Source organism: Chelonia mydas, chromosome 4, assembly GCF_015237465.2.
Source record: "Chelonia mydas isolate rCheMyd1 chromosome 4, rCheMyd1.pri.v2, whole genome shotgun sequence".
NCBI classification, from domain to species: domain Eukaryota; kingdom Metazoa; phylum Chordata; order Testudines; family Cheloniidae; genus Chelonia; species Chelonia mydas.
This window is the reverse complement of record NC_057852.1, coordinates 56173938-56199901: the sequence shown is the minus strand read 5'-3', so window position 1 is coordinate 56199901 and position 25964 is coordinate 56173938. Positions and strand designations below refer to the sequence as shown.

Here is a 25964-nt window from a genome sequence, read left to right as displayed (position 1 = left end):
TGGGACTTCAGTTTTACGATATTCTCACTTAAAGCTTTGCTCCTTAATGCAAATTCAAAAGACTCTGCTTTTATAAAAATGATCTTGAAAGCCAAAGAATTTGCAAGATATCTAAGAAATATATTTAAAATGTACCTTTATTGTAGTTTAGTGGATTTGGAAGGCAGAATAAAATAGGTTTATATCAACAGTAGGGTTAAATATTTCCCCTCCACAGTTCAGGCAAGTATTGCGAAATATTTAACTCAGACTCTGGTTAACTGCCATTTACATTCTTCTGCCATCATTGTTGATTACCAACTGCATTCAAAGTGATCTTCTGTAAGAACTAGCCTTCTCCTATACATGTTCTTCTTAAGTTCTGTTTGTGATATCAGAATTCAGAATTGATTGGTGTCTCAGCACTGAATCATGATATCACAAAAAGAAAGAAATACAGAGAAAGAAGATGACTTTTTAATATTCTTGGGGATTTTTGTAAAATAAATTACTTTAAAAATATGGCAATATTTCTTTAAAACTAAAAACATGTATAGTGAGAGTTCATTGCATTATGTTAAATGACGTCTCTTTTCAAATTGTCTTTCTGAAACCGTGTATAAGTCTCCTGAAATTAAAAATACTAAAGCAAAAGCATATATCTGCTCTGCAGAGTTCTTTCCTTCATTTGGTTCATTTTTAAGGGATGTGTTGCTTTTCATAGAATCATAGAATCATAGAATATCAGGGTTGGAAGGGACCCCAGAAGGTCATCTACTCCAACCCCCTGCTCGAAGCAGGACCAAGTCCCAGTTAAATCATCCCAGCCAGGGCTTTGTCAAGCCTGACCTTAAAAACCTCTAAGGAAGGAGATTCTACCACCTCCCTAGGTAACGCATTCCAGTGTTTCACCACCCTCTTAGTGAAAAAGTTTTTCCTAATATCCAATCTAAACCTCCCCCATTGCAACTTGAGACCATTACTCCTCGTTCTGTCATCTGCTACCATTGAGAACAGTCTAGAGCCATCCTCTTTGGAACCCCCTTTCAGGTAGTTGAAAGCAGCTATCAAATCCCCCCTCATTCTTCTCTTCTGCAGACTAAACAATCCCAGCTCCCTCAGCCTCTCCTCATAAGTCATGTGCTCTAGACCCCTAATCATTTTTGTTGCCCTTCGCTGGACTCTCTCCAATTTATCCACATCCTTCTTGTAGTGTGGGGCCCAAAACTGGACACAGTACTCCAGATGAGGCCTCACCAGTGTCGAATAGAGGGGAACGATCACGTCCCTCGATCTGCTCGCTATGCCCCTACTTATACATCCCAAAATGCCATTGGCCTTCTTGGCAACAAGGGCACACTGCTGACTCATATCCAGCTTCTCGTCCACTGTCACCCCTAGGTCCTTTTCCGCAGAACTGCTACCTAGCCATTCGGTCCCTAGTCTGTAGCGGTGCATTGGATTCTTCCATCCTAAGTGTAGGACCCTGCACTTATCCTTATTGAACCTCATCAGATTTCTTTTGGCCCAAACCTCCAATTTGTCTAGGTCCTTCTGTATCCTATCCCTCCCCTCCAGCGTATCTACCACTCCTCCCAGTTTAGTATCATCCGCAAATTTGCTGAGAGTGCAATCCACACCATCCTCCAGATCATTTATGAAGATATTGAACAAAACCGGCCCCAGGACTGACCCCTGGGGCACTCCACTTGACACCGGCTGCCAACTAGACATGGAGCCATTGATCACTACCCGTTGAGCCCGACAATCTAGCCAGCTTTCTACCCACCTTATAGTGCATTCATCCAGCCCATACTTCCTTAACTTGCTGACAAGAATACTGTGGGAGACCGTGTCAAAAGCTTTGCTAAAGTCAAGAAACAATACATCCACTGCTTTCCCTTCATCCACAGAACCAGTAATCTCATCATAAAAGGCGATTAGATTAGTCAGGCATGACCTTCCCTTGGTGAATCCATGCTGACTGTTCCTGATCACTTTCCTCTCATGTAAGTGCTTCAGGATTGATTCTTTGAGGACCTGCTCCATGATTTTTCCAGGGACTGAGGTGAGGCTGACTGGCCTGTAGTTCCCAGGATCCTCCTTCTTCCCTTTTTTAAAGATTGGCACTACATTAGCCTTTTTCCAGTCATCCGGGACTTCCCCCGTTCGCCACGAGTTTTCAAAGATAATGGCCAGTGGCTCTGCAATCACAGCCGCCAATTCCTTTAGCACTCTCGGATGCAACTCGTCCGGCCCCATGGACTTGTGCACGTCCAGCTTTTCTAAATAGTCCCTAACCACCTCTTTCTCCACTGAGGGCTGGCCATCTACTCCCCATGCTGTGACGCCCAGCGCAGCAGTCTGGGAGATGACCTTGTTCGTGAAGACAGAGGCAAAAAAAGCATTGAGTACATTAGCTTTTTCCACATCCTCTGTCACTAGGTTGCCTCCCTCATTCAGTAAGGGGCCCACACTTTTCTTGTTACAGTTATTGTTGTTACTATTTAGTTTTAGAAATCATACTACTTGAAACGTTAATAGCAAATTATATTTCTACTTGATAGGAAATAGGATTTTATTTTATTGGAATATATCAAATAAATGTAGTTTAACTAGCCTTAGGCTAGTATTAGCTCTTAGCATAAATATAGGAGTGATTTTGCAAGACTAAACAAATTCTGATGGTTCTAAATCCTAGTTAGTCTCAACAAAAATTGAGGAAAGAACTGTCCACTGTAAAATAGTGCGGGACTATCTGAATGAAAAGAACTCTCTGCTGCAATATGCAAGCCAGGTTGCTACTTCTGTCACTGAAGAATTTTTTCTAGTGATTGGTGGTTTTTAAATCATATCCCATTAAGCTGCATATTTAACATCAGAAATATACTTTTCCTTTTTACAGTGCTGACCATGCTCATGAGTTTTTGTGTGCATAAAAAATCACATCCTACCCATAGCTCCTTCCCACCAGGAAGCCCTCAAAACCTCTAACAATCTAATCAGACTCCACAATTGCACAGGGGAATTGAAATCTTCAGGGAGGGACTTAGTCAAGTTAAAAGTAAAGGGGTCAAGCAGCTGACATCTCTGAAAAAGACTTGTGTGTCAGGAAGGATGTACCCATCAAGGGCTACAGAATTCCATGGGGGTTTGAGGAATGGAAACTGATCCACTATGGCTGCTAATAATAGGAACATAGGAATTGCCATACTGGGTCAGACCAGTTGTCTATCTAGTACGTGTTCTCGGTCAGTGGCCGGTTTCAGCTGCTTCAGACAAAAACACAAAAAGCCTGTAATAGGCAGTTATATGATAATTTGCCCGCAGGGAATGTTTCAATCTAACCCCACTAGTTAAAGTTTGGCTTATGCCCTAACACTTGATCCTTTATATCCCTTCCAAAACATTTATCTATTTTTAAAATATTTACGATTGTAATTTGGATATTCTTGTTACTCATATCAATGTCCAGTCTCTTTTTTAAACCTTAAACTCTTGGCCTCCATGATATCTTGTGGCAATGAGTTTCACAGGCTAACTCTTCACTGTGTGAAAAAATATTTCCTTTAATTAGTTTTGAATTTGCTGCCTTTCAGTTATATCAAATGCCCCTTTTTTGTATCATGGGAAAGAATCTTCCCAGTATATCTTTTCTGTACAATTTGTTGTTTGGTGTGCTTTTATCATGTCATATCTTATCTCCTGTCTAGTGTAGGCAGTTCAATTTTTTTTACTCTCTCTTCGTAGGGTAGTTTTTTCATGGCTCTAGTCATTCTTATGATATATCTCTGAACCTCATTTATTGCTGCTGTATCTTTTTTGAGGTGGAGTAAATAGAACTGAACACAGTATTCCAAGCCAGGGCATACCATTTATTTATATAATCTCACATTATAATATATTGGGTATTCTTTTCCATCTCATTCCTTATGCATCCTAACATTTTGTTTGGTTTTATTAATATATTATATTTTATTTTTAAGGCTGCTGCACATTGAGCAGATGTCTTCACTGAGATGTTCATATGGATGCCTGGCTCTTTTTCCTGAGCTGATACAGTTAATTTATAGCCCAATAAGTGTTTAAGTAATTCAAATTATACCCTCCAATGTGCATTATTTGGCATTTTTCAACACTGAATTGCATTTGCCATCATGTTGCCCATTCACCGACTTTGATTAGATCCTTCTGAAGTTCCTCCCAGTCTTCCGTGGTCTTGACTAACTGAAATAATTTTGTGTCCTTTGCAAATTTGCCACCTTATTACTCACCCCCTTTTCCAGATAACTAAACAAACAGATTAAACAACACTGATGCTCGTACAGAATCTTGTGGCACCCTATTTTTTTAAAACTTTCGGTGTGCCGCTTGCTACCCTCTATTATAGTATCTGATTTTTATGAGAGAGTCCATATATTTGCTTGCAACTCAGCCACTTCAATTTCAGGTTCCTTCAGAAACTCTGTGCTGTATACCATCTGGGCCTGGTGATATATTGCCTTCTAAATTGTCAGCTTGTTCCAGCATCTCTTCCTTAGACACATCCATCTTAGATTGTAGTTTGTCTTTATTACCAGAAAGGAATAGGTCCAGTGTAGGCATCTCCCCCCAACATGCTTTGTGGTGAAGATAGATGCAGAGAAATCATTTACCTGCTCAGCAATGTCCTTATTTTATTTAATTGCTCTCTTTACTGCCCTGTGGTGCAGACCCATGGGTTCTCTCGGTCTTTCTGCTTCTGATGTATTTAAAGAATTACTTCTTATTTGTTTTTATTTCTTTTAGCTATTTGCTCTTCAAATTCCACCTTAGCCCTACTAATTCCTTCTTACATACTGCCTGCTATAGTTTCTGCTCCTTTATTTTGGCTCCACTAGTGTTGGATTTCCATTTTCTGAAGGAAATCTGTGGCTTGAATAACCTCTTTAGCCTTGCCATTTACCCATAGGAGTTTACATCTTGCCCTCCTGTTTCCCTTTTTTTTGTATAGAGTGCATGCATTCAGAGACACTATTATTATTTCCAAAAATTTTAATTTCTGTACTTTTGACTGTAGGAGTTTTGACTAACTTCCTTGTTTCTTAAAAAAAAAATCCCTGTTTCTAAATGTTAGTGTCACCATGCTAGTTTTTATCCTTTTCCAAGGATGTTGAATGTATTGAATTTCTGGTTACTGTTACTGAGTGGCTCAGCTATAATCAGAAATAGTATTTACCATTTATATAGAAGCTTACATGTTCAAAATGCTATACGAACAGAGACTAATAAATACAGTTCCCCAGAGAGACAGGTAAGTAAGTCATATTATCTGCATTTTACAGATTAGGAAACTGAGGCAGAGAGGTGTGATTTTTTCCAAGATCACACAGTGAATCATTTTGGGGGTGGAATAACAGCTGTGGCTTCTTTAAGGTTGTGAAGGGGGAAGTACAAAGCACTAGGTTAAAGATGTGCTAGTTAAAAAAAATGTAAAAACCTCTTCTTCGCTTTTCTCTTCCTTATTAGGGGAACTATTACAAAGCCTGTGAATATTTCAATCAGGCTTTTGAGGCAGCAAACACCCTAACTGACTTGCCTGTGGTGAATGAAACTAAGGTTTATTACGGCATCGCAAAAGCTCATAACATGATGGTGGCAGTTAACAGTCATACAGACGCTGCAGATCACGTCAGCATTGAGTACCTGCTGGCATGGAAGGAGAACAGAAGTGACATGTGCACTGACCCTTTTACAGTTGGTAAGACATTGGTTATGAAACGCATTAGTGCTGCATTGTCCTTAATGGTTAAGTCATTTTTCTTGTAGAGTTTTATTAAATTATTTGCTGAGCTTAATCCTATTGGATTACCCTTGTACTGTATGGAGGTTGGATGTGCACTTCGTTGTGCACTTATTTAAAAAATTTAATTAAAAGAGGTTTAAACAATACATAGAAAAGAAACAGATAGTGGTAATCTATTTCAAATGCTAACTCTAACATTCACAATGCTATTTTTCAGATCATCACAATCACAGGCAAATGAGTGATGTGTCAGTTTTAATCAAATGATGATGAGCTGAAACTTAAAAAATCTTCTCCTGTAGTCTGTTTTTACAAGAACAAGGTTAATATAAACTCTCTTATTAAGAATAAGAAATACTTTCTTAGTTCTCCCTAGCATGGTGGACTTCTTATAACCCTGAGCACTCAAGCACATTTTTGGCATCTTTGCCCACACCGCTGATATCACTTGGCCAAAGGAACTTAAAAAAAGAGCTTTTTCCCATTTCCCTAGTGTAATTTCTTGTTTCAAATAGGGTAAATGTGGGTGAAGTGGGATGGATCTTTCCTTCACTGTTTTAAATTTTCTTAAGTTTTTCTTATTTCCTTCTGTCTTCTTTAATGAAAGGAAGAGTGATAATACAGTACTAGCTGTCTAGTTCCTTGTTATCTCTAGTAATCTCATTTAGGCATTAAAGCATTAATGCTATTTTCCTGAGGATAAGCCTACTGTGTATTCTCAGGAAATAATTTCCTCTGCGGATTCCCGTGCTTGGGAGAATATGCACCTGGAATAATCTAGGAAGGAATGGCATTTGTGGCAAACTGCATAATACTCCCTTGCAGTAAATGTTTAATCTGCAAAAATGCCATTTACAAAGGAAAGTGCCTCAATTTCTTTTTTTACTCCCATAGGCAAAGGATCATTCTGTCTGTGTTTTCTTGTTTGTCCTCTTTTTCCCTTTAATAGAATTAGGACAGCTAAGTGTAATTTCTACTGTAATTTTCATATGAAAATAATTGGTTAGGAGTTTTCTTGCTGACGATTTTGGCAGCTGAATTGGAGACAGTTGGGTGTTGATACCTGGGAAAGCATGGGAGGCAACTGAGAATTGTGGGATGCTATGATATAATTGGATTATTTCTGCTCAAATGACCAGCAGTGAAAGAGTTAACAATTAAATTATCATTAGGTTTGAGTACCATATCTCACTGAGATTATTATGGCTGTTCACACTTCTGAGCTATGTTAAGGATGTCTGCAGATCCAAGAAGGCAACAGCATATCTATTTACACTTGGGCCACGTATTCAAAGTTATAAAGCAACTATGTGGGATAGATGCAGGGGGCGGTGGTTAAAGTGAAAGCTTTAGCACAATTGTCTGGCAAGGAGTGAGCAAATAGGAGATTCTGCTGCAAACTCTATGGAATTGCAGAATGTTCAAGGCACTGATTACATGAGAAAATTTCTCACTCCAAAGGGAAAGGGTCTTTGTTCTGTACTGAACAAGTTTGTTTCAAGGTTCAGTTTTTGTATGGTGACACTGGTAGCCACCATGTCTTTTATCAGTTCACAGGACTCGTTTAGTGCTCTCAGCCTGAGAGGCATTCTTCCACATTTCGTTCACTATACAAAGTTTGCTTCCTGCTCAGGAATCAATAAAGTCCATCTTTACCCAGACATAGAAATTAACACTCATAGGGACCAGTCTAGATGCTTCAGTGGTTACTGCCTTTTAGCTCCACAAGAAATATTAAACATTCAAAGAAATAATGCTTCTATAAATTTTCAGTCAGGTGTGGGGGGAAAGGATAATTTTTTTGAGGTCTTATGGCTTCTTGCATTGATGGGAATACATTACACATGCTGATCGTGAGAAACCTACAGTCTTGGTTGAGTGCAAATGGCAAACCAGAAGTCAGCAGCTGATCATCATTCAATGCAAGATCCCCTCATCTGATGGATAGTGTCTTCAAACATTCTTTAGGATTTTTTCCCCTAAACCTCTCCAGAAATGGTGATAGGCATTTGGGCTGTAATGGAGAGTTCTCGAGAATATCTTAATATTTTGTATAAAGCCAGAGAAACCCAGAGTTTGCATCAGTGTATTGTAACTTAGTGCAGTGTGCCTGGCATTAAGAGCGGTGTTCATGTATTTGGCAGTTGATTAACAATTCAGTATACTCAGATACAGTAGTATAAACTCAGATGTACAACTCAAGAGCCATGTATTCTCAACCATTTGGGGCAGGACTCTCACTTAAACTGTATTATGAAGACAGAACCCTGTGGGATTGGTGCATCCTTCATAACTTTCTTACAGCTATTCATTTGATAGGGGGAAGCTAGTCTCCTGCAGACAATCTAAAAACTTTACAATCAGCTCAAATGCTCTTTGAAGACAGCAGTGCTGTAGCACTCCAGTGTAGATCTGCCTAGCTACAAGATCAAGCACCAGAAAATGCACTATAGGAAACAATTCTGCATCTTCATAATGATGGACTGAATGATCTAGTAGATCTTTTCCACGTATAGATTCTATAACATCAAATGTCCTTGGGATTGGTAGGAGCTGGTAGGCATCCAGGTTCTCTGATTTTATGTTCCCTCTAGACTTAAGTCACAACCAGTTATTTTCCTTCCCTCAATTCCACATATTTCCACAGTCAAGAGAAAGGTATTTGCTTAGCATCAGTGAGAGTTTACTCAATTGTGATCTTCCAATCTCCTGACCATGCCATTAGACCCAGCTTTTTTTCTTCCTCTGTCACCAGGCCTTTCATCTTACAGGTAAAGTCAGATTCCCCAGGGAGATCCAGACTTATTCCATCTGAGAGTATGCATCTTGGCACCTCTTAATGTGGCTCTTCAATGCTGTGACAATGTGGGACAGTTTCCAGTGGAATGCAGGAAGTCGGCTACAAAAACGGTAGAGGAAGAATGGAAGAGGAAGAGGAAGAACTCCATAATGAGAGTTCACAACAGCAACATAGATATCTTGTCTTTGCCAACTCCTCAGATTCAGACTATTTACCTAAAAACTCAGGTCTTGTTTTGGCTGCTTTTAAGGGTCAACTAAAAGTGATAGTAGCCAATCATTTTATAGTATGGAAACCAGTAATTTGGGTTTATTCAACCTGTCTTTGGAATGCTCTGAACTTCTGATCTGTGTTTACCATCTGGCTTGGGACCCTCCTCCTTCCTAAATGTAGAACTTGGTGATAACAAGATGTCAGGGCAACAGACACTGAGGTGCAGAGCAGACACTTTGTATATACCACCAAGAGAATATGAGTGTACAACTGGTGTAAGTGGTCTCTGGAGGAACCCCTAGTGTAGAAGAATCTTCCAGTAGCACAGATCTATGTTAATGACTCCTTTTACAATTCTCTGACACCCATTTAGGGAGATGGTCAAGGGGTAATCGTCTCCGTTCAAAGTAGAGTGACCAGACAGCAAGTGTGAAAAATCAGGGGTGGGGGGTAATAGGAGCCTATATAAGAGAGAGACCCAAAAATCAGCACTGTCCCTATAAAATCAGGACATCTGGTCATCCTAGTTCAGAGACTGTCCAAGTGGATTAGACTCTGTATCCATTATGATGCTGTAGGTGTCAAACATCAATGGTTTTTTTTCTTTCTTTGAGGTTTGCCCGGTGATACCTTTAAATAATATAAGTGTTTGTTTTGTGTGAGCCTTATATCCCCACTTCTCATGCACCCACTGGTAACAAGCTTTCAGATAGAAGTAAACAGAATATGATTTGAAAACTCCATTCAAATCATAGAATCATAGAATTTGAAAACTCCTTTACTCCTTTGCAAGTGTGGTATGAGAAACAAGTTCGACCTTGTTGAATCCCTTTGCTTCAAGCTTCTCTGGCCAATTCACACTATGCTGCTTTAATGTCAAAATTACCACTCTAGTTCCAGCAAGCTCCAGGCATCCTGTGACTACTGCATATTTAGCAGCTCTTCCAATGCTATATTCTTTTTCTCATTAGTGTCTCCAGGCTTACTCTCGTGATACCCAGACTACATCCAAGAAAACATCATGTCACGCTGTCAACACAATCTGTAGCATTCTCTGCATTTTTCTTGCCAAATCGGTATATGGTGCTGGCATTACATTTTTGAATATCTTTTTGTGGCAAACCAATAGTTTTGGCATGAATTCAGTATTAAGACTCACCAGCTTTCTGCTTCAAGCATTGACATCATCCTATCTTCTAATTGTAATATCTATACACTCTCTGATGAATTTTCAGTTGTCACTTTGTTATTTTGGAAATTTCTCTGGGCTAATATGATAGTATCTTCTAGTTAATGTTGCAAACAGATCAGATTGATACTCTGCAAGACTATTCTCAGTCAAATTAAGGATAAGAGAGTTAAAGATATCGTTTAGTGGCCTTCCTTATCCACATAGAAATGTAATACAAGGAAGCAGGGGTGCAGTGAGCCCTTTAAAAGCATGTTGGAAGTTTCCATTTCCAACTGTTTTGTATGCATCATTTATAGCTAAAAATTAATAGCTTCTGTATTCTTGAGTGAACTCATTAGTTGGTCTGTTCACAAACTATGACACTTAAACTCAAGAATTTCCAGATCACCCTTTCCTTTCTTCCCTGTTTTCTATACTTTCAATCTGTATTCATTTTCTTCATCAGTTATTTCAAGAACCCAACAAGATGAACCGTCAATTACTGAACTTTCCTCAAAATTAATGAATAAAATGGATACTTTGACCAAAGTTTCATGGACAACAGAGATGGGATTGTCTGAGAACAGAGACATGTTTCCTTCATTAGTATATCAATATCCTTAATTTCTGACCCAAGCAGTAAGAAAGTTATTTAATGCCATCCTAATTTCCAAGTGTGTCTTTACTAACCTTTAACAGAGGCATATATAAGAAGTTATTAATACAAGATGGCAGCAAAAAGACACTCAGATCTGCATCTGATCCATGTTAAAGCCCAAGAAGTAACCCATGTATCACAGGGTCCTTCTCACACTACCCTGTGAGCAGCACTGCCTAGTCTGTTTTTGTGGATTCCTATTCACGGACACACATAGTCTGTTTCTTCTTACACCACAGGTACCTTTAATCCTCAGTTTCCAAACATGGCGGGACATAACACCAGTATACAGCAGGAGGAGCTTTCACACAGCTTTCTCTCCTCCATCTGAGCTCTCCCTTTACTTTCTGTTCCTCCCAATTCTGTAACCTCCCATTACTAAGCCAGTTATCTCAGTAGCCCAACAATTGCCACCAACTGTCAGTAACTCCACTAGGAACAGGTAGATTTATTTCAAATAGGCCTGTAACATCCTCTGTGACCAGGATGCTACAACTAGCACTCTGTCACATAGCTCCCCCTCCCTTATTTCAATTGAGACCTTTTCTGGCCTTTCTAGTCTGAGCCCTACTCTCTTTACAAGTCTGTGGTTCTGTTGGGGTTTCCTGGGCCCTCTCAGACTGGCCTTCCATGGGCTGCTGGTGAGGGTCTCCTGCCTTTCAGCCACAAGACGTAAACTCAGAGAATGGAGATTTCCCCTTTGTGTCCATCTCTGCCCATAGGTCATCACACCAGTTGCATTCTATGGGCCTTTCCTCTAGTTTCCTTTTCCTCTGGTTTATATCTACTCTAGTAAGTTGTCCCTTCAGGGCCTCAATGTCAGGATTCCTCTCCTCCCCTGACTTACTTTGCCCCAGGCTCAGGTAAGTTCACCTGCCAAGGCCGCTTTATCAAGACCCTTCTCTCCCTCCTTGGTATGTCTTTCATCCTGGGCCTTGCCCCAGCTTGCTTCTCCTGGCAGTTGGCCAAACCTCTGCCCTCCTGTGCTGGGTGTCTCTGATCTTTCTCTCATGGATGGTGAAAGGGCACACTGTTCACCACTGGACAGTGCCTCCTCTTGACCGTTCTGGGAATTATCTCTGCCATGCCAATGCCTCTTCCTGCAGTTGCACTTTGTCACTCTCTGTCTTTCTCTCACTCTGAAGCTCCTCTCTTGCTCCAGGACCTGCAGCTTTCTCTTCATGACTCAGCCCTTTGGCTAGGTGACTAAGTGGTTTCTTCTTCTGGGGTAGAGTCCTCCAAAGTCTTTCTGCTCAAGTAGCATCAGGCTTTTCTCATGCCTGCCTCCCTGCCCCTGTCACTCCTGCAGCCTCTCTACACTATTGCCAGCTTCCTGGCTTTGTAGAAGCTCCTGCTTGTTCCCTCACAGGTGAGCTTCTTTCTAATCAAGGCTCTCCACACAGCCTAAATCTCCCTTGTTTGCTGATTAATTGGTTGATTGGACCCACCTGGCCTAATTCATGTCTCTTGGGTCCGGTGTGTGATTACACCACATCCTATGAATCCACTTCCCCCTCCCTCTTCCTCTCAAGTCCTCCAGCATGTTATTCTCTCTGAGCTTGTTGTCTAGAATCATTTCACAGTGCACCTGGTAGATTACCTGGAGGGCCTACCATTGAGATTTCCTTATGCAGACCCATTGTTTGGATCTCCCTCTTTGTCTTCCGCTCTTTTTACATAAGGGGACGGAGACCAGTCAGTTCTTATCATCACTGCACACGGCAACAATATTACCACACCCACTCTCTGCCACTTAAAATTTTCCTTCTCCTTCCAATGGAACGACTGCCAGGGCATAAGTATTCTTTTTCCCATGTAGACAGTGGATTATTATTGTCTCCCCATTCTGTTACCACTGCAGTTTAACCAAGGTATTTCATACAAGGTTACACGTGACTGGTGAATCCACCACACCCCATGTGATTCTCCAGCCTACTTTGGCAGGAACTGTCATTGTCCTAGTCCTGCCTTTTATCCCCCCCGTCCCCCAAAACTCCATGAACCCACAGTCCATGTATGGGCAGTCTTCCTTTAAATGTCCTTTGCCACCACATTGATAACAAGCCACTAAGCGGGTGCTGTGGACACTCTTGTTTGCCTCTTGCATCCCCTTCCTAGGCTTCGATGAAGGTGGTTCCTCAACCATCCATTCCCCTGTCCCTAGTGTAGGGGAACGGAACTCTTTTCATGGAAAATCTGCTTCCATGTACTCCTTTGTTAGTTTTACGTGACCCTTAGTGATTCCAGCTGATGACTTCGAACCCAAATTCTCGCAGCTTCGGGGAGGCTCTGCATAAACTGCTCATATATAATTGAGCCCCTTATGCCTCTGTGTCCTGTCTGTCTGACCTCAACCACCAATTGGCCTAGTCAGATAATTTTTGCACAAAAGCCTTGGGACATATCCCATCATTCCATCTGGCTATTCTGATTTTTGACAGTATTTTTCTGATGACCGGCCCACCCTGTCCAGAATAGTGGCCTTCAGCATATCATAATCTTTGGCTTTGTGCGCTCTCAGTGCCATATAAGCCTCTTGAGCCTTGTTGGTCAGATAAGGGGCTAGCCATAGTGCCTAGCCATCCTCGTCCCATCCAGCACTGATAGCCACCGGCTCACAAGTTAGCAAAAAAACCCATCAGGGTGATGCCTGGGGTCATCTTACATAGTCAAAGTTCCACTGCCTGATTTCCAGTTCCTTCACTAGAACTCACCAGTCTGCAGGAGCTGCCGCTGTACACTGAGACTCACAGGGGGTCAGAGAACCTGGATTTGTGCAGGAAATGGCCCACCTTGATTATCATACACATTGTGAAGAGAGTGGTCACTTTGGATGGGCTATTACCAGCAGGAGAGTGAGTTTGTGTGTGGGGCGGAAGGTGAGAAAACCTGGATTTGTGCTGGAAATGGCCCAACTTGATGATCACTTTAGATAAGCTATTACCAGCAGGAGAGTGGGGTGGGAGGAGGTATTGTTTCATGGTCTCTGTGTGTATATAATGTCTTCTGCAGTTTCCACGGTATGCATCCGATGAAGTGAGCTGTAGCTCACGAAAGCTCATGCTCAAATAAATTGGTTAGTCTCTAAGGTGCCACAAGTCCTCCTTTTCTTTTAATGAAAACTTTGTATGCAACCCTATAGATTTGCACAAAAAAAGATTCCTCAGCAAACTTGACTGTATCCTACTGAACTCTTAGCAGAAAATTAATAAATAATATATGGCTACATTTTCATATTCATACTTCAATATCACAGTTCTCTCTGGGACAGAGTTAGAGAACTGGGACAGTCACTGATTGAACCCATGGCCATTTCCCCTTTTTTGTTTTTGAAAAAGGAAAGCTGCTTCTATAACAGTAACCAACGATGTCTACAGATAGCAATATAGCCTTTCAAATAAAATCTTTATGCTGCAACCCTGAGAAGATCTGACTAGTATGGAATTTCCAGATTTGCCTTTTCCATCTTGTGTCTTGTTGAAAGGATAAATGTGATTTTAAAACAGACTGATCAAATAAATGAAATAGACAAGCTGTAAAAGCTGTGCATTTATGCTCGCTTCAGAGACCTGTAAGCATACCATTAGCTCACAAAGCAGCAATGGTCTTCTAAGTAGATGTCACATAGATCATATTAGTCTCTAGGTAACATAAACCATTGACTCTCCAACTCTCCTCACTCATTTTTATATCTTTCACAGTGAACTAAGCAAATGATAAGAGCTCTTTCCATTCTACTAATCTGTTTCAATGGTGCTATTTTCCATTTCCTGCTTGAAAGAAATAACTTCATTTATATTACCATTCTGAAAAAAGCTGTAGCAACTTCTGAGAAGATCCATAATCATTAGATTCTGCTTAGTTTTAATAATCAGATTTTAATTTTCTAGAATTTTTAGAAGTTGAAAGATGCAATTTACTATGAAGCGTATGGGCCAGATCCTCTGTTGGAGTAATTCAGCATAGTTCCATTGAGGTCATGAAATGGTCATAACTCTCTATGTTCTTGTCTACTTCTTTAATTCTTACCCCTTTGGACATGTGAGATTAAGGTCTGAATTTGAACATTTCTGATCCTTGCTAACAAATGAGAAATTAATAGCTTTATAATGCTATTATTTATGAATAATCTATAAAGCTGTAAAAAGAAAAGGAGTACTTGTGGCACCTTAGAGACTAACCAATTTATTTGAGCATAAGCTTTCGTGAGCTACAGCTCACTTCATCGGATGCATACTGTGGAAACTGCAGAAGGTGCCACAAGTACTCCTTTTCTTTTTGCGAATACAGACTAACACGGCTGTTACTCTGAAACCTATAAAGCTGTACTGATTTACACCTATTTGAGATCTGGCCCATAGACTGCATAGTAAATTTAAATCATCAACTTCTACAAATTCTAAACATTTAACATTTGGTCATGGAAAATAAGTAGATTCTGAGAATTTACGGTCTTCTCATGGATTTTTACATGATAATGTAAATGAGATGGTAGCTCGTCAAATTGTAACGATAACATTGAAACTGTAAAGTGAATCAGCAATTTAAAACAAAAATTTATGTCTGCCAGAACAAAAACTAATATAAGCAAAAAACGTATCAAAAAGGAATATTAATCCATTGTAACAAACAAATCATATATATTAATGGCACCTGCTCATCTCTGATTTATGACATTGGAAGCAAATATGTAAAACATATTTTTTTAAAATGGTTTGGCGAAAAACAGATTTTCAAGAGTGTGTTATGTTACAGCATACAGTAATAGCTCTGAAGTTCAAGCCATCAGTCATATCTTTAAACTGACTCATGAAGTCAGTTTAATAGTATGACTGATGGTTTGTACCTTAGAGCTATTTCTCTATGCAATAATGTAACATTTTCAATATTTTTTTAATAAATGCCGTTATTCAAACAAATTATCCATCCCATTTATACAAGAACTAGGTCTGCCCACTGCCAAATGGGCAGTGACTGTATTGAGAAGGCCTAACACCTAGGTAAATAAGAAATTTTCATTCTTTTCTTCTGCCAGTCTAGTGAAGGTTTTGCTTGCTGGGCAGGCTAGGTCAAGAGATTAATTTCAATTTTTTTATACATTTAGTTTTTGACCTCAGCAATTCTGACAAGTGTAATTATAAAACGTACCCTATGGTTAAACTTGGCAGAAATCGATTTTTATTTTTTTTATAATTTTGACAGTTATCAATGTTGATATTTAAGCATTTTTAATATTTTACTGATTTTAATTTTCACAGTTGTGCGAAACTATGGGTGAAGAGCATTTATATTTTATCGATTGTAAATTTTCAGTTGCTAGAAATTGTGTGGGGTAGACAGGAGGGGGGTCAGACAATAATTATTTAATAGATGTTGAAATTCAAAAAAGTAAACTTTATATCCATTAAAACACAAATTATCCACATCATATCTCAAAATATACAAAATAAATATCCTTAAATAAAACTCAACGTTCTCAAGCAGCATTTTTATTACTTTACTTATTTGTACATTTCTATTACTGATAGGAATATTTTTCCATTGGTTTGAGTGTGTGTACAGTGAGTTGATGTATACTGACATTTACTGATAAAACTAAAGTCTACTTATGGTGTTTGTATGCAGTACTTGTATGTTGTTATCAGACCTACCTTTCTTATTATGACGACTTAGTCCAACCATTTCCTTTATTTGTGCCTATTTGATAGGCATACCTAACTGCGCTAAAGAAGCAAGCAGAAAATGGAATAGTTGGTTTATTTGCTCTAAAGGAGACCTTGTTCCATAAGTGTTGCTTCTTCCTCTTTTTGCTGAACTACAAGTACATATATCATTTTCTTTCTTTTGTTGGTTTTGTTGGCACACTCAAGTAAAGAAGACAGATATTGCAACCCTCTTTTCTCTGGAGGAATGCTTTTTGGACCAAATTCTGCATTCCCTAATTGGGGAAACTTCTTACTGAAGCCAATAGAAGTTTTGCTTGACAAAGAAATGCAGTGTTTGGATCATAGTGACTGGGCAAGACTTCTGAAAATTCCTCTTGGACCCTGTAGATAGGGTGAAGTCCATATGATAAGGGTATTGCAGCATGCAAAAGAAACTAAAACAAAAAATGTATGGATATAAAACAGTTACACATCATTTCCAAGTGGTTCATACTCCAATAATAAAGTGTTTCCTTTTTTCTATGTAAAGAAAACAACATTCATTTAATCCTTTAAGCTAATTATGGTTGTCAGTGTTGTTAATATCAAGAAGCAAAAGGGCACATATGTAGTTTTACTGTATCTTTTTTACAAATTAACAATGTATAACTCAATTTAATATTACTTTTTAGAATGTTTTGAAAGTCATAATTTCAATAAGTACTTTTGAACTGATTAAATTATAGGCCGAGCTGGTAACTATGCTACGGGTAAGGCTGCCTAACACTTTCCTTTATAAGACTCTGTTCTTCTTCGAGTCATTGCGCACGTCCATTCCACTGGAGGTGTGCATGCAATTCATGCACAGTTGTTGGAGCTTTTCCCTCAGCAGTACCCAGGAGGGTGGCACGAGTGCTTTCTGCTGGCTTGTGCCACTGTGCATAGTTATAAAGGGTGGAGCCATCCCTTACACACACTCCCAGTTCCTTCTGTGATGTGATCTGTGATGGTTGTTGGAGATGCTATCCTTGCATTTGCGAGTCCTACCCTCTTTAGTGTAAATAGTATCTGTTCTGTTAGTTTTAGGCTAGTTTAGAGTTTTTGGACATAGTTTTGGATATAAGATTAAGTTTAGATTAGTAGTTAGTACCTTGGATTCATTGGTTCCCATTTGGGTATAGATACCAAACTCAGGCCTCATTCTCCCAGCTTCAGGTCCTGTTCCTTTTATAGCAAGTCTATCCAATGAGTGACCTGCACCCCAGCTGCCTGAAGTATCTGGGGAAGGAGCATGTGAGTGACAAATGTCACATTCATAGGGGGTTCAAATCCCACTCAAAGAAAGGCAGGGCAGCCAGACTTAAGTGTCTGCTGATGGAGTCTGCACTTCGCCCACCATCAAAGCCTTCCCCCTCGATGTGGGTACTGAGCATGTCCACATTTGTTAGGAGTGCTCCTCCTGATCTGACTGAGTTGAGAGGCAGATCTTCAGTGCCAGTAATGAAGATAGACAATATAAGTCTCCTAAAGACTCAGTACTGCAGTTTTCAAAATCTTCAGGGCAGGCACCAAGTAGAGGCAAGGACACAGAGGTGCACTCAAAGAAGAGGCACTCCCAGATGCAGTCCTTAAGCCAACAAGGGTCATTGACTCCATCCTAGGACTGGCCCTTTGAGACCAGTCCCTTCAAGTACTGGCCACGTCATCATCAGCGCGGCTTTCAGTACTGCAGAGCCAAGAGCCTTTTGCTGGTGCTGTCTATGCCCAAAACTAATGAGGCAGCTCAGGAATTGTTGAACCTGTCAGTTCTGGTTCCCCCAGCTGTTCAAGACTCCCACCTGGTACCGGTGTCTAATGTACAATTTTCAACTGTTCCAGCTCCAATCCTGACACACCATTTGATATTGGCAGATGCTACCTGTCAAAGGGGTTCCGTCTAGCAGGAAGCCAGGAATGATCTCGCCAGTACCTCCATCTCCAGGCTCAGAACTAGTCTCTCCAGTACCAATGGTGTCAGCTCCTCCTTAGTTGGAAGAAGCAGAGTCTTCATCAGACTCCAAGGTCAGCTCTTACTTGTCTTGGCCTGGATATGTTCAGCAGCATCTGTGAGGTGCCTGCCCATTGTGAAACTGGCCAAGCCTCAGCATTCCAAAGACATCAATGTTCTGGACATAACTGGGTCTCACCTCCATATCAGTGGCCCTTTTGGAATTCTTGGGGCTTCCCTCCACAATCTAGAGCATTTCTGTTCCCTTCCATCCTTCAGCTAGGTGTCAGGAACATCTACAACAGGGTCACCATCTGCCCACCCCTGGTACCAGGACTGGTGCTGTACATAAGGAAGTTCATGCTCTGGATTTCCCTATAGAGAAATTGGAGGAGGCGCTACCTCAGCAACCCTTGGCCTCTACTCTTTTGTCACCTGATGAGGCAGTGATAAGAGTCTGCTTCTTCCCCACCTGATAATTTTGGAGCTCATCAGGACTTGTTGAAGAGGGTGGCTGTAGCTCTGGATATCCATCCAAATGAGGTACAGGAAAAGTAACACAGGCTGGTGGACATTTTGGCCTCACCTGTCAGGGCAGTATAGCAGGCCCTGTTTTTCCTGTCTCCCACTAAAAAAAGGGTAGAGAGAAGATATTGCGTCCCTTTGCAGAGGTTCGAGTGTTTTTCTAACTATCCCCTTCAGGGTTCCCTGGTAGTCTCTGCTGCTAACAAAAAAAAGAGACAGGGACACCAGATCTTGACACCAACGGGAAAGAAGCTGGACCTATTTGGAAGGAATCTGTATTCCACAGGAAGTTTACAGTTTAGAATTGCAAACCAGCAGGTTCTACTGGGTTGGTATGATTTTAGCCTGTGGGATAACATCTTAAAATTTAAGGACAGGCTTTTGGATGAGGTAAAGCAGGAGTGGAGGAGGCAAGTTAGTTGCCAGAATGGCCTTGCAGGCAAGTCTAGATGTGGTGGACTCTGCGGCTTGAGCTATCACTATACAGTGCTCCTCATCAGCTGCAGTCATCAGGTCTTCCCCGTGAGGTTCAACAAATGATCCAAAACCTCCTGTTTGAAGGCCCCTCACTTTTTTCCCATAAAGACTGATGAGCGGCTATAGAGTCTTAGGGATTTAAGGAAGACCCTTAAGTCTCTTGTATTTATACAACAGTGACAAAAAGAAAGCCATTCCACTCACAGATTCCTCACTGTTCGCACCTTTCATTCCTTGTACCCAGAACCTATCCAGAGAAAGGGGCAAATGTTATAAAGTGTGACCTCCATCCTCCTCCTCTTCTGCAGCTGCTGGTTCATCTAGGCAAGCTGGGCCCTCTAAACAAACATTTTGGTCTGTTGGTCGAGAGTGGTCTACCATTTCCCAGAGTTCCGTCTTTCTCTACCCCACTGTTTGCAAACCACTTCATAAGAGCGTGGTCCCGCATCACTATGGATCAGTGGGTTCTAAGCACAGTGAAACTGGGATACACCCTTCAATTGGTTTCTATTCCTCCTTCCCACTCCCATTTCCCATCCCTCTTCAGGGCCTTGGAAGAAGTGCCTATGTAGCTCAGAGGAAAGGGATTTTATTCCCTATATTTCTTAATCCTGAAAGCGAGTGGGGGGGGGCACCTTAGACTTATTTTACATATAAGAGAGCTAAACAAGTTCCTAAAGAAAATAAAATTCTGGATGGTCACTCTAGTTTCTATTATCCCTTTCCTGGGACTGATATGCTGCCCTCAACTTAAAAGATGCTTATTTTCATGTGACAATTCACCAGAGCCACCAAAAATTCCTCAGGTTTGTAGCCAATGCATCCCATTGCTAATGGATCCCATTACCAATTCAGAGTGCCGCCTTTTGGCCTGTCAGCAGCTCCTTTTGTGTTTACAAAGTACATGACCATGATAGCAGCATTCCTGCAAAAGTCAAGAGTCCATGTAAGTCCCTTACCTTAGGGTGACCATACATCCCTTCTTGGCCGGGACAGTCCCTTTTTTAAGCCCTGTCCTGGCCATCCCGACTTTTTTTTGGCAAAAGTGGGCATTTATCCCATTTGCTCTTGCCGACTTGATCAAATGCCCACTTTTGTCAAAAAAAAAGTGGGTGCTATGGGAGGAACGTGTGGGGGAGTGAGTGGCTATGTCCGCCTCACACAAGTGGTGAAGCAGGTCTCCACCGAGGGGCAGACAAGACTTGAGGGAGCGCCTTGTGTGGGAGGCAGGCAGGGCTGTAGTGAGTGGCTCGGGCCAGCCCCCATGGGGGAGAGGGAGGCCCTCACGTCAGCCCCGCACCATGTCCCATTTTCCCTTTGGGAAATATGGTCACCCTACCTTACCTAGATGACTGACTAGTAAGACAGTAGTCCAGGTCTTTGGTAGTGTGCAGTGTGCTCTTTATACAGTCCACCATCAACACACTGGGGCTGTTAATCACTGTGGAGAAATCTACCCTGACTCCTGTTCAGCAAATAGAATTTATTGGGGCAGTTCTCCCAAAATTCTACAAAGGCCAAGGCTTTCCTGCTGGGGTTGAAATTCCAAACAAGGCAAGTCATTGCTCTAGATCGAAAGGCACATCCCATCACTACAGTGTGAAACTGCCTCACGCTTCCAGCGCACATTGTGGAATGCACTTAACACGGTACAGCATGCCAAGCTGCACTTCAGGAAACTACAAGGGTGGCCAGCTTCAGTGTATTCACCAGCACATCATCTTATGGACATGGTGGTTCAAGTACCTACTCAGGTTTTATCCTCCCTGTATTGGTGGACAGAACCCTCAGATGTTTTCATGGGAGTTCCCTTTGCTCCTCCACAATAGACATTCACCCTATTACAGAAGTGTCAGCTCTAAACTGGGGAGATAACTTAGGTCCCTTACAGACTCAAAGTATTTGGTCTATCCAACATCTAAAGCTCAATATAAATGTGAGGGAGTTTCAAGCCATCCATTTGGCTTGCCTAGCATTCCTTCCATATATCAAGGGGCAGAATCTGGTGGTGCTCACAGGCAACACAGCAGCCATGTTTTATGTAAACAAACAAGTGGACTCAGTCAATGAAATTATGCCAAAAAGTGTATCAGCTTTGGGATTTCTGCCTGTCCCATCAGCCTGAAAGCTGCTTACATTCCAGAGATTCAGAATGCCCTGTCAGGTCACCTAAGCAGGTCATTCACAAGTCACCATGAGTGTTATCTTCGTCCAGATGTGACCAAGTTCATTTTCAGCTGGGGGGTGGGGGACTCCTCAAGTGGATCTATTTGCAACAAAAACTAACAAAAATATTATTTCTTTTGTTCCCAAGTGGGTTACAGCCCAGGTTCATTGACATATGCCTTCTTGCTATCATGGATAAAGAGCCTGCTGTATGACTTCCCTCCAGTTCCACTCCTGCCCAAGGGCTTATCCAAAATCAAAAAAGATCATGCTCACCTTATACTTATAAACCAAGCATGGCCCCATTAACATTGGTTCTTGCCTTTACTAGCCCTATCGGTCAGACCTTCACTATCACTTCCATGGGACACAGATGTGATCTACCAGGACCATGGCTGCCTCCTTCATCCCAACCTACAGGTGTTCCACCTGGCAGCTTGGATGCTTCAGGGATGACTCCCTTAGAGTCCTATTCAACATATATTAGACTCTTATGTTTCAGAAGCATAAAAGGGTTAACTACTAGTTCCATCAGAGTCCACCTAGTGGCTATCTCAGTTTTCCACCCTTCAGTGGCTAACCACTCATTTTTTTTCAATGTTCTGTCCATCAGGTTTCTGAAAGGTTTGGACAGATTCTATTTACAGGTACATAGCCTGATGTCCCCAAACAACTTAAATTTTGTTTTAGCAAAGTTGGTGGATCCTCCTTTGAGTCACTGGAAGTTGTTCTCTGTTACAACTTTCTATGAAAGTGGCTTTTTTGGTTGCTGTTCTCAGAGAACAACAGTTACAGAAAATGTTAAGTAACTGTTTATTTTTAGTTGCTTATAACTTTGCCAAACTTAACTGCCTTTATACTGAGAATCATAGTAGAAAGTACTATAGTAACTTTTTATTTTTAGCAAATGAGGAACACACACAAAAAGTAACAATACACTTTTTAAAAATTCTCTAAAACATCACTACAACAGTTTTTCTCTAAAATACCTGGCTTAAAATAGCTGATGGGGTATGGTATGAGAGTTTCATTTGACTTCATTTAGGTTATCCACATAACTAATTTATGGCTTTGAAATTTGTTTGGCATGACTTCATTACTTATGAATGGCAGAGCCACAAGTGAAACATGCAGGTCAAAGTTCATCCCAAATGAGCTCTGACGAAACCTTTATACAGTACTCCACCATGCCATTGTGTAGTTTATGTACCATTATCTGGTGATGGCATCCATGTAGTAAATTCCTTTATTTAGCCAACAGCGGGTTAATTTGTACAACCATGTGATAAACTCAATAGAATTTGCATCTTTAGCCATCTAGCCTTCTCTAAAGTGCACTAATTCATTTCTTCTAGGAATACTTCTAATATTACAAATTCCTTCTTTCCCTCTATTAATAAATTATGGCCATCCTCTCAAATGAGTGCTAATAAAACCATTATGCCACAACACACCATCAAAAATATAAGGGTTTTACTGAAAATTGGTTTTGATTTGCCCAAATAACGTGCCTTATAAATCACACATTACATATGCGTAGTAAATATTTATGACTGATTACAGTATTTTTAAAAGTGATTGTTTAACTCTGAGAGAGAAGGTAAGATACATTGCTCTTGCATGTAAGTTATCTGTGTATGCAAACATTTACTGAAGATTTTTAGTGAATGAGGAAAAGATCAATCTCTGTGCATCTTGAAAGTGGATAATGAGCCATGTCCAGAAGTCCGATAAATAAGTGTTATTTTATTTACTGTACCTTTTGAAGGTGTTCATTATTTAAGTACACATTTTGTATGGTACATAGTGATTTGGTTGGGAGTCTGCATAAGCATTGCCTCATTCGCTGAATGTCTTGTTATATACGTTATTTTCATGGACTCTGCGTACTGGAAGTAATACTACAAGATTTTATACATGTTTATAAAGTTTCAGAAAAGAATGGTATTTATATATTGCATTATTTGAGAATTAGTTTCTTATTTCAAAACTATATTGTAATTTAATATGCACAGGGGGCATATTTAAGGTTGCACATGCAGACTTAACTTGACATTGTCTGACTTGAATGCTTAACCGTGCAGCCTTAATATATCCTTTTAACACACACCTTTTGATAGATTATATATTACTGAATTGTATGAAGTAACATTCAATGGTGTGAATGTCATTAAAGGTATAGAACTGGATGAATTGGCAGTGGAGAAGTGGATGGCAGTACAACTGGGTTGACGTGAACAGACAAAAAACTGGGTATTAAATGATTCCTTTTCTACTCAGTATTAAGAAATATACAATGATAAATCTAGAGTCAAAACTAAGAGAAGTGCATAGTAATCATAAGCTACAAAACAGTATGGATTTTTGGAATACTATGGATAATTCTGAACTGTGTGTGTGTGTGAGAGAGAGGGAGAGAGAGATCTTCAGAGCCTTGTTTTTGTACTGTGAAGTGTATTTTGTATAGTATATGTTTACAATGCAATATAAGGGCCTGATGCAATGCCTATGGAAGTCAGTGGTTCCATTGACATAAATGGATGCTAGCTCAAGCTATAAGTTATTAATTGTGCTTTTATATTAAAGAGGGTATTACAGAAATTGAGAAAGTACAGATTTTTTCTTAATGTAGCTCAACTATGGTCAGAAATAAAGCGAATTAGAAAGGATGTTAGAGATGGGTACAATTTTGTGTTCAGCTTTCTGAGAAAAATCTCATGCACAGTGAAATGATGCATTCATACAGTGACTTGCACTGTTGGGTTACAAGGAAGTGCCTGGCCAAATACTGAACTCTAACACTGTCCCTATGCCAGAGCCACCTAAGACTTGGTTATTATTCAACATGTTCCCAAAAGTAATTCAAATACTTCAGTTTCTCCATTGGAATTCAGAGGACAGCTTCTACACATTTCTAAGGGATTTGTTGATTTGGAAAGTCCAGTAGATTGCTTACTTCTGGACAAAAATAGTATAGTTAAGAATGGCAGAATATATCAGTTCAGGAAAATCCATAGGAAGAATTAAAAGGTTTGGAGGTGGACTGGTTCCAATTCATCACCTTAGGAATTGCAAGTCTCTGGTAGGAAGGCAGCTGCTTTCCTCCTTCTTTTCATCTCAAGAAATATTGCTGTAGCATGAACCCCAGGGTTCAGAAAACCACTGCAAAAGGTGTACTAGTTGGAGTCATGGTTACAATGGGTTTGAAGATTTATTGCAACCATTGCTACCAATTTTTTTAGACCTTTTTAATTATTTAGACTTTTAAGAAATTCCTACACCTGTATGCTGTAACCACTGTGGGACTCTCAATGATTCCTGATATGTTTAGATTTAATAAACATAGGAATTACCACACTGGATCAGACCTGTGGTTCATCTAGTTCAGTTCCATATATCTGACCATGGCAAGTACCAGATGCTCAGAGGAAGATACAAGAACCTCATAATGTGCAATTATGGAATAACCTACCCATTGAGGAAGTTTCCTCCTAAACCTTGTTAGTTAGTGTTGGTACATGCACTGAAGCATGATGGCTTTATATACTTTTATAAAATTTTATTTTTATCTTATCTAATGTAACTGTAGATGTTCTTATCCATATGAAACCCTTCCTGTCCAAGGGAAGATATGCATGTTTTCCTGCATACTTTAGAGAGACTTCTCTCTTAGATCTCACAATAAATTTACTTTAGAGAGGCAGTATGTTGAATATCAGTGATCTCCAACCATGTATCCTCAGACAAGATTTCTGGACCAGCAGAAAATGGTTTCCTGAACAAGTAAACTGTTCTTTCTTATGGCAAAGCTGTTGGAAGAGGTATTCAAACTACAGTACATCAGAGCCTTTTTCATAGCTTAATATACTCAGCACTTTCATCAAAAACTAGTTCCTTTGTTTTTCTGAGACTCCTTCCAGGCCTCGTTATACCTTTTAGGTTCCTTTTATATGTCTGGCTTATCAATATGCCAGACACCATCACCCTCAAAGTGATGTCCCCCAATTATCTCCATCAAAAGGATGTGGGTCTTTCTCTGCTGTTTTCCCCAAAATTACTCTACAGTGTAATTACTGCTTTAGATACAGAACTTATGTTCCTGTTTACTTCTGGTTTTGTACTTGTTCTGAGGGTCAAATTACCATTTCTGTTAAGTGCCCATAGGTTGGGAGTAAAAAGTTCAAATGTTTTGTCCAACTACAGAGTGCACCTCTTTAATAGGATGAACATATTTCCCAAAGGGAGAACGGTACATGGTGCGGGGCTGACCCGAGGGCCCTGCTCATGGGGGCTGGCCCGAGCCACTCACTTGAGCCCTGCCTGTCCCTCACGTGAGGCGCTCACTCAAGCCCTGTCTGCCCCCTGCACTCTGAAACCATGCCTGCCCCCCTGCTAGAGAGCTGCCTCCCCACCTGTGCTGGGCAGGCATCGGCACTTGCTCCTGCACACGTTCCTCCCACCGCACCCCACTTTTTTGACAAAAGTGGGCATTTGATCAAACTGGCAAGAGCAAACGGGACAAATGCCCACTTTTGCCAAAAAAGTCGGGACGGCCGGG

At 40.6% G+C, this 25964-nt stretch overlaps 1 protein-coding gene across 4 annotated transcripts in view; it reads left to right on the top strand.

Annotated features, from left to right (window-relative positions):
- TTC29 (tetratricopeptide repeat domain 29) overlaps positions 1-25964 on the top strand; it is a 214823-nt gene that overhangs the window by 133399 nt on the left and 55460 nt on the right. For all 4 annotated transcript variants that reach the window (XM_037897363.2, XM_043545782.1, XM_043545784.1 and 1 more), the window contains one exon: positions 5488-5719. In XM_037897363.2, coding sequence (XP_037753291.1) covers positions 5488-5719 — 232 coding nt within the window. The remainder of the gene's footprint in view (positions 1-5487; positions 5720-25964) is intronic.